Source organism: Gopherus evgoodei, chromosome 5, assembly GCF_007399415.2.
Source record: "Gopherus evgoodei ecotype Sinaloan lineage chromosome 5, rGopEvg1_v1.p, whole genome shotgun sequence".
Classification (NCBI taxonomy): Eukaryota; Metazoa; Chordata; order Testudines; family Testudinidae; genus Gopherus; species Gopherus evgoodei.
The window spans coordinates 73,987,460-74,002,225 of NC_044326.1; the positions used below are offsets into that span (position 1 = coordinate 73,987,460).

The 14,766-nt window shown below is 36.9% G+C and overlaps 1 protein-coding gene across 3 annotated transcripts in view; it reads right to left on the bottom strand.

Moving 5' to 3' along the window:
- Window positions 1–14,766, bottom strand: part of ANXA10 (annexin A10) — a 52,871-nt gene that overhangs the window by 16,928 nt on the left and 21,177 nt on the right. For 2 of the 3 annotated variants that reach the window (XM_030565449.1, XM_030565451.1), the window contains exons 2-3: window positions 13,842–13,926; window positions 6,050–6,144 (exon numbers count right to left, since the gene is read on the bottom strand). In XM_030565449.1, the coding sequence (XP_030421309.1) occupies window positions 6,050–6,144; window positions 13,842–13,926 (180 nt within the window). The remainder of the gene's footprint in view (window positions 1–6,049; window positions 6,145–13,841; window positions 13,927–14,766) is intronic. The other variant, XM_030565450.1, reaches the window with a different exon arrangement.

A 14,766-nucleotide genomic window follows, 5' to 3' on the forward strand; every position in this document is an offset into this window, starting at 1 on the left:
TTTTTGTAACCTAGGTACTCTAACCCCCAGACTATTGGCTAGTCTACTTTCCCACTCTTTCAGTCTCTTTTGCTGGAGTGCTTCTGATGTGCATAAATAATTAACTCTTCATTTGAGCAGGGACTTGAACCTCCATCTATGGTTAGTGGTCTAGCCACTAAGCTATAGTCAGTCACTCTCTCAAGCAATATTTAATTATTTATACAAAATGTAACAGCTTCAGCCAGCAAAACTGAACTACAGACACGCTGATTTGGAGCAAGTACTCTGTTACATAGGCCAGAGGCATGCTGTAACCACAAGACTATAATCTTTCTTAGTCCTGTTCCTCCCTGACATTCCATCCTGGACCTGAGGAAGTTTTCTTGACAAAAATTTGTTGAACCTAACCCCTTTTAACCACTAACCAGGGGGTTAGGGTACTGATGTGGGAGAACCTAGTTCAGTTCTCCCTCTCCCCATCTGAAGAGGAAAATGGATTTGAAGAGCGATTCTTCACTATTCAGGTGAGTGTCTGAACCACTAGACTGGCATATGGGAAATGACTGCCTAGGAAGGAGTACTGCGGAAAGAGATCTGGGGGTCATAGTGGACCACAAGGTAAATATGAGTCAAACGTGTAATACTGTTGCAAAAAAAAGTGAACATTGTTCTGGGATGTATTAACAGGAGTGTTGTAAGCAAGACATGAAAAGTAATTCTTCCTCTCTACTCCCTGCTGATTAAGCCTCAACAGGAGTATTGTGTCCAGTTCTGGGCACCACATTTCAGGAAGAATGTGGAGAAATTAGCGAGTCCAGAGAAGAGTGACAAAAATGATTAAAGGTCTAGAAAACATGACCTATGAGAGAAGATTGAAAAAAATTGTGTTTGTTGAATCTGGAGAAGAGAAGACTGAGAAGGGATATGATATCAGTTTTCAAGTATGTAAAATCTTGCTACAAGGAGGAGGGAGAAAAATTGTTTTTTGTAACCTCTGAGGATAGGACAAGAAGCAACGGGCTTAAATTGCAGCAAGGGAAGTTTAGGTTGGACATTAGGAAAAACTTCCTAACTGTCAGGGTGGTTAAGAACTGGAATAAATTGCTTAGGGAAGTTGTGAAATCTCCATCATTGAAGATTTTTAAGAATAGGTCAGACAAATACCTTTCAGGGATGGTCTAAATAATATTTAGTCCTGCTATGAGTTCAGGGGACTGGAGTAGATGACCTCTTGGGGTCCCTTCCAGTCCTATGATTCTATTCTCGGGGGTTGGGGGAAAGAGGGCGTATCTCAATCTCTCTTGTTGAAGCCATTCCACTTTGTACTAAATAATTAAGTATTAATTAGGCCAGAGAGAGCGAGAATAACTCTGTAGTCCAGTGATTAGGGTACTCGTGAGGTGGAAAACACCTGTTAAAATTTCTTTCCCTCCGGAAGAGGGGGGAAATGAACTGGGGTCTCCTGCATCCCAGCTGAATGTCCTGCATATTGGGCTTAAGCTTAGAAGGGAGGGTGTTAATGCCTCCTCCACCCAGCTCTTTAGTGTTGAGTGAGCCCTATTCAGAGCACAGCTACTGGATCAGGCTTTGCAGGTGAGATGGGCAAGAGACCATTTATCTTTGCCTGACTTGAGGCATGAGAGGCCAGGGTGCTGGCCTGTGGCAGAAAATTAGGCATGCAGTGTTTTTACTGTGGAAATTTAGGCAGTGAGCTTTGGCTCCAACTGAGTGAGGGTTCTGTGGATTGCAGGGGTGCCTTAATCTTGAAATCAGTGGAAGTTAGGAGCCTAAATACCTTTGAGTACCTGGGCCCAGATTCCTACTGACCTGAGCTTGGATTTGAATTGGTGATCAGATGGACTCCAATCCTATAAACCAGCCAGTCCCTGTCCCCTTCCCCCATGTATATCTTCGTTCAGTCCAAAGACAGAGACTTCACTTTTGATGGACTGAACCAAAAGCATTAAGGGTGTTTCTTCCAATGCAACTTGTCTTAAATACTTTTTTTGTGTATTGGTGAAGATGTTTCATTACCAAGAGATCCATGGTGCTGTGGAAAAACTATAACTGAAAATGACAACATAGTTAATGCAAAAGCCTCTCTATCTCTCAGAAGGAGAATAATTAAAGATATACTCAGATATCCTGTGGTTAATCAATTTAGTAAACAGAGTAGCAATGAGGAAGGAGACATACAAATTAAAAAATGAATTTATGATGAAGAAACAATATGTAATCTTCCCTGAATGCACATTAGATACATTTGACAACTACTAAATCACACATAGATTTGAAATTAATTTATTAAGACATTTTATTGCTGACAGCATGCCTGTGGGAATATGGATTAATAATACAAATTGAGACTAATTAAAAATTGCCCCCTGTAATCAGAACCAGGGTAGAATGAAGAGAAGTAGTGAAAAATAAGAAAAGACAAATCTAAGCTGTCATTATTAAAAATTTCCAATTGTGTCTCTGAGAAATCCTTAAAGGCTAATTGTAAGAAGCAATCTCTTAAGTTTCTGGATATGTCTGGATCAAACAGCCAGTTCAGAAGGTATTTAACTTCAGCATTTGCTTTTATCCATTTCTGCTTTTAATTTGCCCCATTTCCCATTTGTAATTCATGTTAGTGTCACTATGAACAGGATTCTATTCAAAGCACAATAACTACCATATTAAAAATTGATCTAGACAGAGGTCTAAATATGTGAAGTCAATATACTAGTGTCTATAGTCAGGGCCGGCTCTACAGTTTTCGCTGCCCCAAGCAGCACACCGAATTACTGCCGGACAGCAGGGGCAGTCCGTGTGCCCTTAGGGCAGCAGGCGCATTTCCGAAGTGGCAGCGATTCGGCGGCAGCTTCTATGTTTAGCTGAAGCCGCCCCAGACAGCTAAACATAGAAGCTGCCGCTGAATTGCCACCACCGCGGAAATGCGCCTGCCACTCTAAAGGCGCACGGACGGCAATTCGTAGCACTGCTTGGGGGCAAAATAGCAGGGACTGCCGCCCCTTGCAGAATGCTGCCCCAAGCACCAGCTTGGAATGCTGGTGCCTGGAGCCGGCCCTGTATACAGTGGCCCGTTTGATGAATTTAAAAAAAAAATAAAAACAAAATATTAAAGCTGAACATGTCCCATGAGAGAGAGCTAGAAACCAGAGAAATGGGGTGAGGAAGAGAGAGGGAGGATGTGGAGAAGTAGCAGACCCTTAGCATTTTTGCCTGCTCCCTCAGCCAAATAGTAACTAATTACTGAGCCCCATTTCCACATCACTTTACATAGGGTTGGCATAAAGACTTTTGGGAAGGTTAGCAAGATGCACCCAATAATTGACTAATTTCACTTAATTTGTGAATCTTTAGACTCTTCTATATCCCACATATTCTGCTGTGGAAATGGAATCCAATTGCTTGTTCCTTTTAACATTAGCAACTTGTATACACTGTAAAAAGGACTAGAGACTTTCTTTTAAAAATGAAAGCAGAGGTTCTCCTTTACATTTCCAGTTTCCCCCTTATCATGAGACCTGCAGCCATCAACGTTACAGAGCCAAGAGGCTATTCCTGGGAGGGAGGAAAAGAAGGATGAATTTAAGGTAAAATTGACCTAGAGGAATCTATTCTTTGTTCTTTTATTTATTGTTTGGTTCAGGATTTCAAAATGAAAATCCAAACTGTTGAATAAAGTAGACATAACCGGAATTATCCTCCATTAATACAGAATATCTCAAACCACGTTATGTGAACTCCATCTCCTAAAAAGGAACCGGCAATTCTTTCTGCAAATAATATAGGTTTATATCCCAGTTACCCATAGGGTCAGTAATTTAAAATAAAATATCACTAACTTTTTAATTTTATTATAATGATAGCTTCAGTTGCAAAATAATCAGAGGAGCACTTCATTAAAAGAAATGCTGTGTACAGAGTTTCTGCTGTGGACTGTACACACATCTGAGATGAGATTAGCTTGATCAGAGTAGCTCAGTTTCTTAACAAAATATAATTAAAAGTTGTTACAGTGCCTATAATGCTATTTGGTTTTTTAAAACTCTTGGCTCAATCCCAAATATAACTCGTACAGCAGAAATCATTAAATCTCAATTACCAACTATTTCCACACACACAGTCTGAGATTACCACAGTTTTCATTCCACTGAGGGAATTTATGGTAACTGTGTAGTAAGTGTTGGCAAAAGATAACTCTTTGATGTCAACTACTACACTTATATTAGAGAGGAAGAATGGTATAGTGGTTAGGGATACAGCCTAAAACTGGGGAGACCTAGATTCTGCCGTGGATTTCCTGTGTGACTTTGTGTAAGTGTCTGTGTCTCTGTTCCCTTTTGGTAAAGGGGGATAACAACACTACCTACTTCACAAGGGTATTGTGAAGATGGACAAATTAAAGACTATGAGATATTCAGGTACTATGGTGGTAGGAGGCATAAAAGTAATAAAGATATCTAGGTAATAGAATTCACTTATGTACATACTGATCTAGTGATTTCAATTAAATGTACGTAGAACAACAGAAGTTGGATGGTGAGATGAGCTATGGCTTAGCTGTAGTTTATTGATTTTGATTTATAACACAAAAACCCTTCTTTACCTTTGTTTAAAGAAATCATAATCCAGACAAAATCAGCATCCCCACTCCCTACAAACCAGAAAATAACCAACTAAACATGAAAATAAAGTTCAAACAATTTTCCCGTCTACCCATATATACCAGCCCTCCTTCTGCCCCTCCATCCCTTCATTGTCTCAGAAAATAGGTGGGCTTTTCAACCTATATAAAAATTAACAGACTTGGCCAATTTTGGATCAGGGAGGGAATAAGTTCAAAAGTTAAGTTCTGCTTATGGAGAACACCCTCCCAGCAGCCCCTGTATACCTGAGAAGCTCCACTATAAATATCAAGACACTTCTCAAGGAGAATCTCTTAGGGTTGTTGGGAGCTAGTAGATTGGGGGGATTGGGTGATCCGGAGTTCAGGGAAATTGGATTTAACTCAAGCTATTGGGCTAATTTCTATTATGACTGAGGGGAATCTGGTCAGTTTAATCATAGGATTTTTCATTAGTTGTGTGTTTTTGTATATAAGAAGAAAATCTGACTCTTGCATTGCCCTTTGTATCTGTAGATTTCAATGCACTTCACAAAGAAAGTCAGCATTATTATCCCCATTTTACAGGTGGGGAAACTGAGGCACAAACTGACAACATGACTTGCCCAAAGGTACCGAGCAGGTCAGTTGTAGTGCTAGGCATAGAATCCAGGTCTACTGAGTCCCACGTCACTGCTCTATCCACTAGGAAATATTGCCTCCTTTGACATGTATAAGAGATGCTAATGTTCCTGGTAGGTGCTTTTAATCAATTGAAACATAATATTAAAAAAAATAGAATCTGACCAGAAGACAAAAGCTACCCAAGCTCCTGTCCTCTCATTTGAAAAGCATTATGTGTGTATATTTCAGTATAAAAATTGGTGGTGGTAGTGTATTATCACAAAAATTGTGCCACATCACTTCTGGATGTGAGCAGATCTGATCTCATACAAGTTCTGAAGCACCTTACTAACATTATTTACACATTACCATATCTCTGTCAGATAACTTATTTCCACTGTACCAATGGGTGCTCAGTGGCAAAGCCAGTTTAAGTAAAATGCCCAAAGTCACACACTGTAATCAGGAGAACAAACTATATTTGAGAAGCTGGGTGAGGGGAAGATAGAGGTATTTCTAAAGATGTATGTAAGATCAGTAGAGGAACATAGTGAGTGAACTGTGGGAGAAGAAACTTTCTATCTCGTTTCCTTCTTAGTTCTTTATGTCTAAACAGATGTTTAACTTCCACTGTCATATAAATGATAATTGACAGTCTAAAACCTGCAGAAGTATTGATAGTCATATAAATAAAGTAGTTGTCTGTCAGTCGGGTGGTGATACAGCTTATGCCAAAGATTGGGTCCCAGAAAATGACCTGAAGAAAAGACCAACAGCAATAAGTACAGGAGGGTTGTAAATGTGGACATATGCAAAACCATATCATACCCTGCCATACATGTCCCTGTAAGCCTCTGCAATCATAAGTCTTTGTGCATTGCAGCGCTGTGTTAGAATATCAATCACCATGTCCTTTTCACAACCTGGAAAGGAAACAAGACAAAATGCCTAAATTCAACTTTTACTTATATTTATCATTGTTTGTTGAGTGTAAGTAAGATACCATGTTTTGTTCAAATGCATTAACCACATTTCTTGCAGAAAAAAATCAACAGATTAATATCAGATTGGTATTTACAAACATCAATAATATTTATCATGCTTATATATCTTTCATTTGCTGGTGTACTACTGACAAATAGTCAAAAAATCTGTATTATTATCAGGTGCATTACCATACTCTCAAGGGGAATGGACTTGAAAACATCAGTAAATTGGATAAAGGCTTTCATCAAATGGGAACTAGGCATTTGGGTAGAATTTATAGCTAGGACTGGAAAGTTGAGTTTGCATGTAACAATGCTGAATAAATTGTCATTTTCGAGTTATTGATCTCCAAATGGAATGGCTATTTACAGAGGGACTATTGGTTGTAAAATTGCTGAATAAGGTGCTCAGTTAGAGAGGTTAAAATAAGATGTTGAAGGATTATTTATTAATACTGATTTCTGAATGATGCATTAGGACCAAGAGTTACTTTGTGGAAGAAGGTTATCTATGATCATTAGCTTGTAACTGGTGATTAGAGCTACCTGCTAAATTTATGCAATCAATGTATGACTGCTAAAATTCAAAAGAAGATAGACAATCATTCAAAATTAATTCATTTATTTTGCTTTTACCTCCCAAAAGAGAACTCCTGATGATATGATATGACTTGTTTTTTTAATGACATTCCCAGGACAAATTCATTCCTGGTGGAGCTCAATTGATTTTAGTGGAGATAAGCCATATTCATCTGTTGTTTCTTATATTAAAAAAAAATAGATCTGCAGGAACTGTTGTTGCTGAAAACATGAAAAAATGGTTTTTTTCTGTGTAAAAAGAAACAACACAATACTATGTCCTTGTTTCTTCCTTTTACACAGGGGAAAAGTATTGTTTTAAACAGCAATTATTAAACCAAAACTTTACTATTAATAATCTTTGTCTGTGGTGTGAGGTCAGACACTGAGTGGGAGCATAAATAGTTTGGAATTACTGTAGGTCATTTGGGAAAGTCTACTTTAAGCACAGCCTATTAAGCACATTTTCATATTGCTGTTAACCTACTTTTCTCTTCTACTTCCATCTCATTTGTTACATTCACTTTTATCTTAGATTGTAAACTCTTCAAGGCAGGGACCATGTCTTGTATGTATGTATGTATGTATAGCAATCCTGATTGGGAAACAATCCTGATTGGGCCTTCTGGTTGCTACCACAGTACAAATATTAAATAAAAATAAATGAAAAGCAATCTAATCTGCTGCATCCCTAAGATATAGTAGGTACAGTACATGTCACAGTTCAGGGTAACTGCACCTATGTTCCCCCTCCATGGTCCAGTAAGGACATCCACTCTCGGTTCCCTTGCAGTCATCTCTCTTGGATGGATACGTGCACATCTCCCTTCTGACTGGAGTATTTCTGGGCTGAACTATTCCCTGCCTCTACTGTACTACCCCCGAGTAAGCCAGGCTGCCTAAATGGCCAGCATCTTCATTCTATTTGCTCTTCAAAGACTAATAACACTGTAATTGCCAATAGTTAGAAGTTATCTCCATTTTTTTTTCTAAACAAGGTCTTTTATTCTTAAGGTGAAAGCATTACAGAGAAAATATTAAAACTGAGAATTTACATCAATATTAATAAGCCTATCAGAGATCACCCCCCTCTAACTAGTTCTTCATACTCTCCAGACAGGGTTTTCCTGTGGTGACCAGCTTTCAGTTAGAACTAGCTCCCCCATGAGTTAGTAATTCCCTCCTTTAGCTAATTTTGGCCTTTGAAGAGACCATGAATAGGTAATCCACCAGACAATAAGCTTATCTTTAAGGCACAGCTAAAAAAAAAAAGCCCCTAAGGTGAATAATTTGCATTGCGCTCTTCCAAAGTATTTTCTAGGAACCCCACTCAACCAAACGTTCAGTCTTGTCTGGTCCATTGTTTTAAGAGTCCTTTGAAGCACATAACACTTTATAGTATTTATATTAGTCCTGTCTCCCCTTTTAAAAGTTACATGCCATCTCACAATAATACATAAATATTTGCATTTTTAATACAATGGCCTAAGATACTTAAACTTAAGGTTTGACCTAGATATTGTCACGTCTGTTACACACACATCTGACAAAGATGACAGGACCACATTCTGTGGGTACCATTTGTAACCTGTTGGTCATGCAAAGGGTTTATTAAGCAGTTATCTGTTCTCCAAGAACAGGTAATTAAAAAAGGTAATTTAAAAGTGCAGTTTAGCTTGTAAAGATCTTTACATAACTTGTATTTTGATTTTAATTATTCTTTCCAGGGTGTTGCTGCTTTTTGATATAACGATAAGGATAGCGGGCCCATCAATATAAGAGTTTTAAAACCTTAGCTTTGTGCAAGTCACTACCACCTTCCTTGGAATTCTACTCCTGACACGATTTTGTCCTGGGAATGTCATTAAAAAGCCAGGTCATATCAAATCATCCGGAGTTCTCTTTTGGGAGATAAAAGCAAAATAAGTGAATTAATTGTGAATTATTTTTTACCTTCTTTTGAGTTTTAGTACTCATACTGATTGTATAGTAATAAAAATATTGCTCAAAGTGACTGAGGAGAAACCAAGAAACATGGGGCAAGAGCTACATATGTCCCCAATTCTTCCATTTTTCTCTTTCATAATTCCATTGACTGCCCTGGAATTATTCCTGGTACATCCTGGCCCCATAAATTGGATTTTCCACATGTGGGGAGTCCTCAGCTGGTGAGGAACCATTAGGCATATGAGTAGTCCTAGTGAAATTAATAGGACACAGCATCTGAAAATTAAACACCTAATACGTGTTTTTCTTAATAGGGCCTTAAGTCGGCTCAGAAGAATTCTGGAACTGGGACCAGTGTAGCACCAGCCTCATGATCAGGGAGTTGCAAATTATTCTTTTCTGCTACACCTAGCAGATTCTGAGTGCAGCAGAGAATCTGGTCTACATACAGAAGTGTACCGCTACTGTATTCATAAGCTTTTCAAATGGGTTTTCTACTCATTTTTCAAGGCTTCTCTTTCATTGCTGTGTCAGACTCATTTCAGTGCTCAGTTTAAAGTTATGATGCTTGACCAAGCATTGTCAGCATTGAAAACATATCACATTCCATAAATCGATGCAATTAAAATTCTAAGACCAAGACTACAATGCAAATCAGGAGAAACATTTTGCTCCACAGCAGATAATCTGATTTTTGTTGCAATGGTTCTGAACTTGGAAATCATTACAATCATAAGGTTATTTTCAACTGAGAGTCTCCCAGTGGACCTTGACTTAGGCATGGTCAGTTGACAGGTTCTGTGGGCATCACACTAGAAATGAGTCAGTGGGGGACTGGAAGGAATGGTGGTAGCTTTACAAAGAGCTGATTTAAAAATTACATGATTTTTTCACCAAAAGATTTTACTTAAAAACAAAACCTTAAATTTTTCATTTCTTGAAATTCATGAAAAAATTCATTGAGCCTGTAGCTCAACAAAAACCATGACCAACTTAAATTAAAACTTAAAATATTTCAGGATATCTTTAGTTGAAAATGGAATCTGATGAAAAATGTAATTGAAAACTCAATATCTGCCTATGCTATTTGCAGACTATTTTAGGAAGATTTTACCATTCAATTAGAAACACAAATGCATAAAGGTAGCTCGATATCAGGTAAGTTTTTATTTCCATCTATTTTTAACACTTTCACTGAATCTGTGAGGGATGAAATATGAGTATCCGCTACAATGTACCTTACTTTTGTTACATATGTTCGGACTGCTGATCATCTTCAGTGAACTTACATGAATTAGTGGTTGTTTCTTCAATAACATTTCAGAGCATTAAAAATGGGCAAATGAGATTAGTTTGCCAGATGTAGTTTCTCATTAGTAATGTTAAATCCATATTAGTAACATTATCATTCAGTATTCTCTTTAATCAATTTACCAGCTTTATATAACCCTTCCATAAATACTACTTTATGCAATTGATATGATGATTCTGTATATCAGCAAATCCATTAATGAAATGGTTTTAATTGTCATATTGCATCTGACTTGGAAAAATGGTTGATTAATAACTAAATACTCAAATGTCAAAAACCAAAGTGTTTTAAGTGAAAGTTGCAGATAACCCACAGAAGTTTTTGAAAGGAAACTTTAGTGATGGGTAGCATGGTGTTGGAGGATAGCCTTTAAGGTTCTTTAGCATTATGCTGAATGAATTCTTGATTTTTTGGGACTCAGATTTTATTGTCTGAGTTTTAACTCAGGTTCTGTTTAGACAAATTTTCTATTAGCTGCAAGAACTATGGCCTGTATTATGTTACCAAGTGCTGATCATGCTAATAAAACATTCTACAGTATAACCACAAATTCTGAATAGAATGTCATCAGTCTATAATACAGTAGATTTACAGTGGATAATACAGTAGATTAAGTCTTGTTTAATTGGCCAAGCACCATTTCCTCACCACATGGCAGGCTGTTGGCTCTCATGAATGAGATGGATGCTATTTTATTTCTCATCTAGGGTCTGATCCTGTGCACACTGAAGTCAATAGCAAAGCTCCCATTCCTTTCAACGATGTAGCCTCCGACTCAAGAAGTGTGCAGTTTCAAATCCAGTATGTTGTTTTTACTTTTCAGAGAACAGTTACTTCAGGAGGTTTGTTTATAATGGAAAGTGATTTGTCCATCCTTGAAGGTAGTGCTCAACACAGCAATTGTTTATCTCCATAAGTAACATTACTCTTGTGAGTACTCCCATTGTTGCTCATTGGGTCTACTAATGTGAGTAATTTTATTACATGCACAATTGTTAGCTAGACTGGGGCAACAAACTGCCAACTCTTCAGGGCAAAGTCTGTGGGCAGTAAATGGACATAGCTTCAGTGAAGTCAAACTGCTTTAATTTTGTCAGATAAGTAGTCATGCATGAAAACAGAAGCTTATGCCCATGTTTTTACATTATTAAGTTTAAAGTATATTAAAATGTGTTATTGCAATTTGTATTTAATAGATGATGAACAGAATCTTGTCTATTTTAATCCCAGTGAAAACATGACTCATTAAAAGTTCTTGCTTAAAGAATAGTAAAATATGAGAAACCTTATCATGTGACCAGCTTAATCAATCAAAAAGAAGAGGCAGATTGTACTTAATGCTTTTTGATATTTCCTGGGACATAGTATACATAGCTGAATGGAGGCACATGCCCTCCATTCAAGAAAATGGCTGGACAGAATGCCAGATTTGGTGCTTTAAGTAGGGCTGTCATTTAATCACAGTTATCTCAAGTGATTAACTCAAAACAAATTAACTCTATTAAAAATATAATCACAATTAATCACAGATTTAATCACACTATTAAACAATGATAGAATACCAATTTAAATGTATTATAAATATTTTGGAGGTTTTTCTACACTTTCAAATATATTGATTCCAATTACAATAGAATACAAAGTGCACAGTGCTCACTTTACAGTTTTATTTTCATGAAAAATATTTGCACTGTAAAAAAGATAAAGAAATGGCATTTTTCAGTTCACCTCAAACAAGTACTGTAATGCAACCTTATTGTGAAAATGCAATTTACAAATGTAGATTTTTTTTTTACATAATGGCACTCAAAAACAAACCAATGTAAAACTTTAGAGCCTACAAGTCCACTCAGTCCTACTTCATGTTCAGCCAATTGCTAAGACAAGCAAGTTTGTTTACATTTATGGGAGATAATGCTGCCCACTTCTTATTTACAATGTCACCTGAAAGTGAGAACAGGCATTCACATGGCACTGTTGTAGTGGGCATTGCAAGGTATTTAAGTGCCAGATATGCTAAACATTTATATACCCCCATGCTTCAGCCACTATTACAGAAGGCACGCTTACATGCTGATGACGCTCATTAAAAAAAAACAAAACATTAATTAAATTTGTGACTGAACTCCTTTAGGGAGAATTGTATGTTTCCTGCTCTGTGATTTTACCTGCATTCTGCCATATATTGTATTACGGCAGTCTTGGATTATGACCCAGCACATGTTGTTCGATTTAAGAACATTTTCACTACAGACCTGACAAACGCAAAGGTACCAATGTGAGATTTCTAAAGATAGCTACAGCACTTGACCCCAGGTTTAAGAACCTGAAGTGCATTCCAAAATCTGAGAGGGACAAGGTGTGGAAGATATAGTCAGAAGTCTTAAAAGAGCAACACTCTGATGCAGAAACTACAGAACCCAAACCACCAAAAAAGAAAATCAACCTTCTCTTGGTGACATCTGACTTAGATGATGAAAATGAACATGTGTCAGTCTGCACTGCTTAGGATCATTATTGAGCAGAACCCATCATCAGCACAGAAGTATGTCCTCTGAAATGGTGGTTGAAGCATCAAGGTGGCGTACTAATGTTTAGAATATCTAGCATGTAAATACCTTGCAATGTCCGCTACAACAGTGCCAAGCAAACACCTGTTCTCACTTTCAGGTGACGTTGTAATTAAGAAGTGGGCAGCATTATCTCCCATAAATGTAAACAAACTTCTTTGTCTTAGCGATTGGCTGAACAAGAAGTAGGACTGAGTGGACTTTTAGGCTCTACAGTTTTACATTGTTTTATTTTTGCATGCCGTTATGTAAAAAAAAAATTATATATTTATAATTTGCACTTTCAAAATAAAGAAATTGCATTACAGTAATTTTATGAGATGAACTGAAAAATACAATTTCTTTCTCTTTATAGTACAAATATTGTAATAAAAAATATAACGTAAGCATTGTATACCTTGTATTCTGTGTTGTAGTTGAAATCAATATATTTGAAAACATAGAAAACATCCAAAATATTTAAATAAACGCTATATTATTCAACAGTATGATTAAAACTGCAATTAATCTTGATTTTTTTTAACCTCACAATTAATTGTGATTAGTTTTTTAATTGTTTGGCAGCCCTAGTTTTAATACTCGTAAAAAGCCTAGTAGGGTGAATTTGAAAGCTTTCCATGCAGATAGCTATCCTGATGAGGAAAATGTCTCATTCAAAGATTAAATATACTGACCCCCGGCAATATCAACAATACCCAAAGAGGAAAACAAAAACCTGAAGAGAAAAAATGCTTTGGTGAACTGCATTTTTGTCTGGTTTTTGCTTTCAGTCTATAGATTAGCTACTCCTCAAGAGGAATCAATAAGGTAATCTTGTCTTGTTTTTTTTTTCCAGACATGATTGGTATTTTAAAAGCCAGTATCCTTTGAGAATAGCTAATTTTAGATGTCATAATTAAGAGACTTTTCTTTTGTCTCAAGAGTGCTGGTGAAATAAAAGATAATCTTTAGGAAAAGAAAGCTTAGTACAAAAACCCCAAAAGCTTTGACTAAGTTGTTGTAGGCTTGTGTCTACCCTGAACATACTCTAATTCCTTCCACTGCAATTGCAGAGTTTCTTTTAATGTCAGTGATTTATGATTTTTAGTTAAAAATAAATTAAATAAATCATTGGTTATCTCTTTCCATGCTTGATGCCTGTTTCTATGATTGTTCTTTTTCTAAAGGTGTTTCCAAGGACGGGCTGAAAGAAGAGATGGCTTGGAATTGGCAGTCAGGATACACACCTATTCCCTGTAGGGCTCCCCCCAGCATCTGGGCATCCATAGCTGGGTTGAAATTTGGAGCTGGGAAGATTGTTCCTTGTATCTGCTAAGGGGGAAAAGAGAGAGTGTTATTTGTAACTGATTATTAATTACATACAAGATGTCATCAGCAGAATTATGAATGAACCACCAGATTTTGGAACCCTTGTTCATATGAATAGTCCTTTCTTTAATGAGTAAAGCACTGAAGCCCTCTGGAACCTATGTCTGTAATGAGTAAAGGTTGCAAGATCAGGCATCAAACCTGTTTTTTTGGAATCCATTGACACTCAAAACACATACTTTAGTTTCTATGAGGCTACAAAGCAATATTTCACAAGTGACCAGTAAATAATATTACGTTAATCCTTGCGTTCCAATCTCATTAAAGGGACACAGTCAACTTAATGATCACATTTCCATTGAAAATTGGATACCTATCGTTGCAAATAACTCCTACAGTTACTATAACACCTGAGATTAGAGAAAGATATTTGTTTACTTCAAGTACAAAAGTGGCAGGTGTATAAAGAGAAAAAGAGGACAAAGGATATTCAGATATGTTTGATGTTAGTCTCAGGCCCACCTGAAAAACATGAGGGGAAACACTTTTAGCAATTAAAAAGAAAAAGTTAGGATATTATTTGAAAGATGCTGAATCAGAAAGCAGTGCTTTAAGTTAGCCACTTTCAAAAAAATTCAAGTTGAGGAAAAATTAAACAAAACAGCACCATTCAAATATAGTTGTGAGTATTATAAAAAAATAAGATGCCCTAAGCAGAATTCAAATAAAGATCTTCCTTTGTTTAGTACAGAGTTCCAGGGCTTTAAAACTGCCTTTGGCAGTAGGAGAAAATGAAAACACAACTTGCATTCAGTTACAATGCTCTCTGTCCAGCTTTAAAAT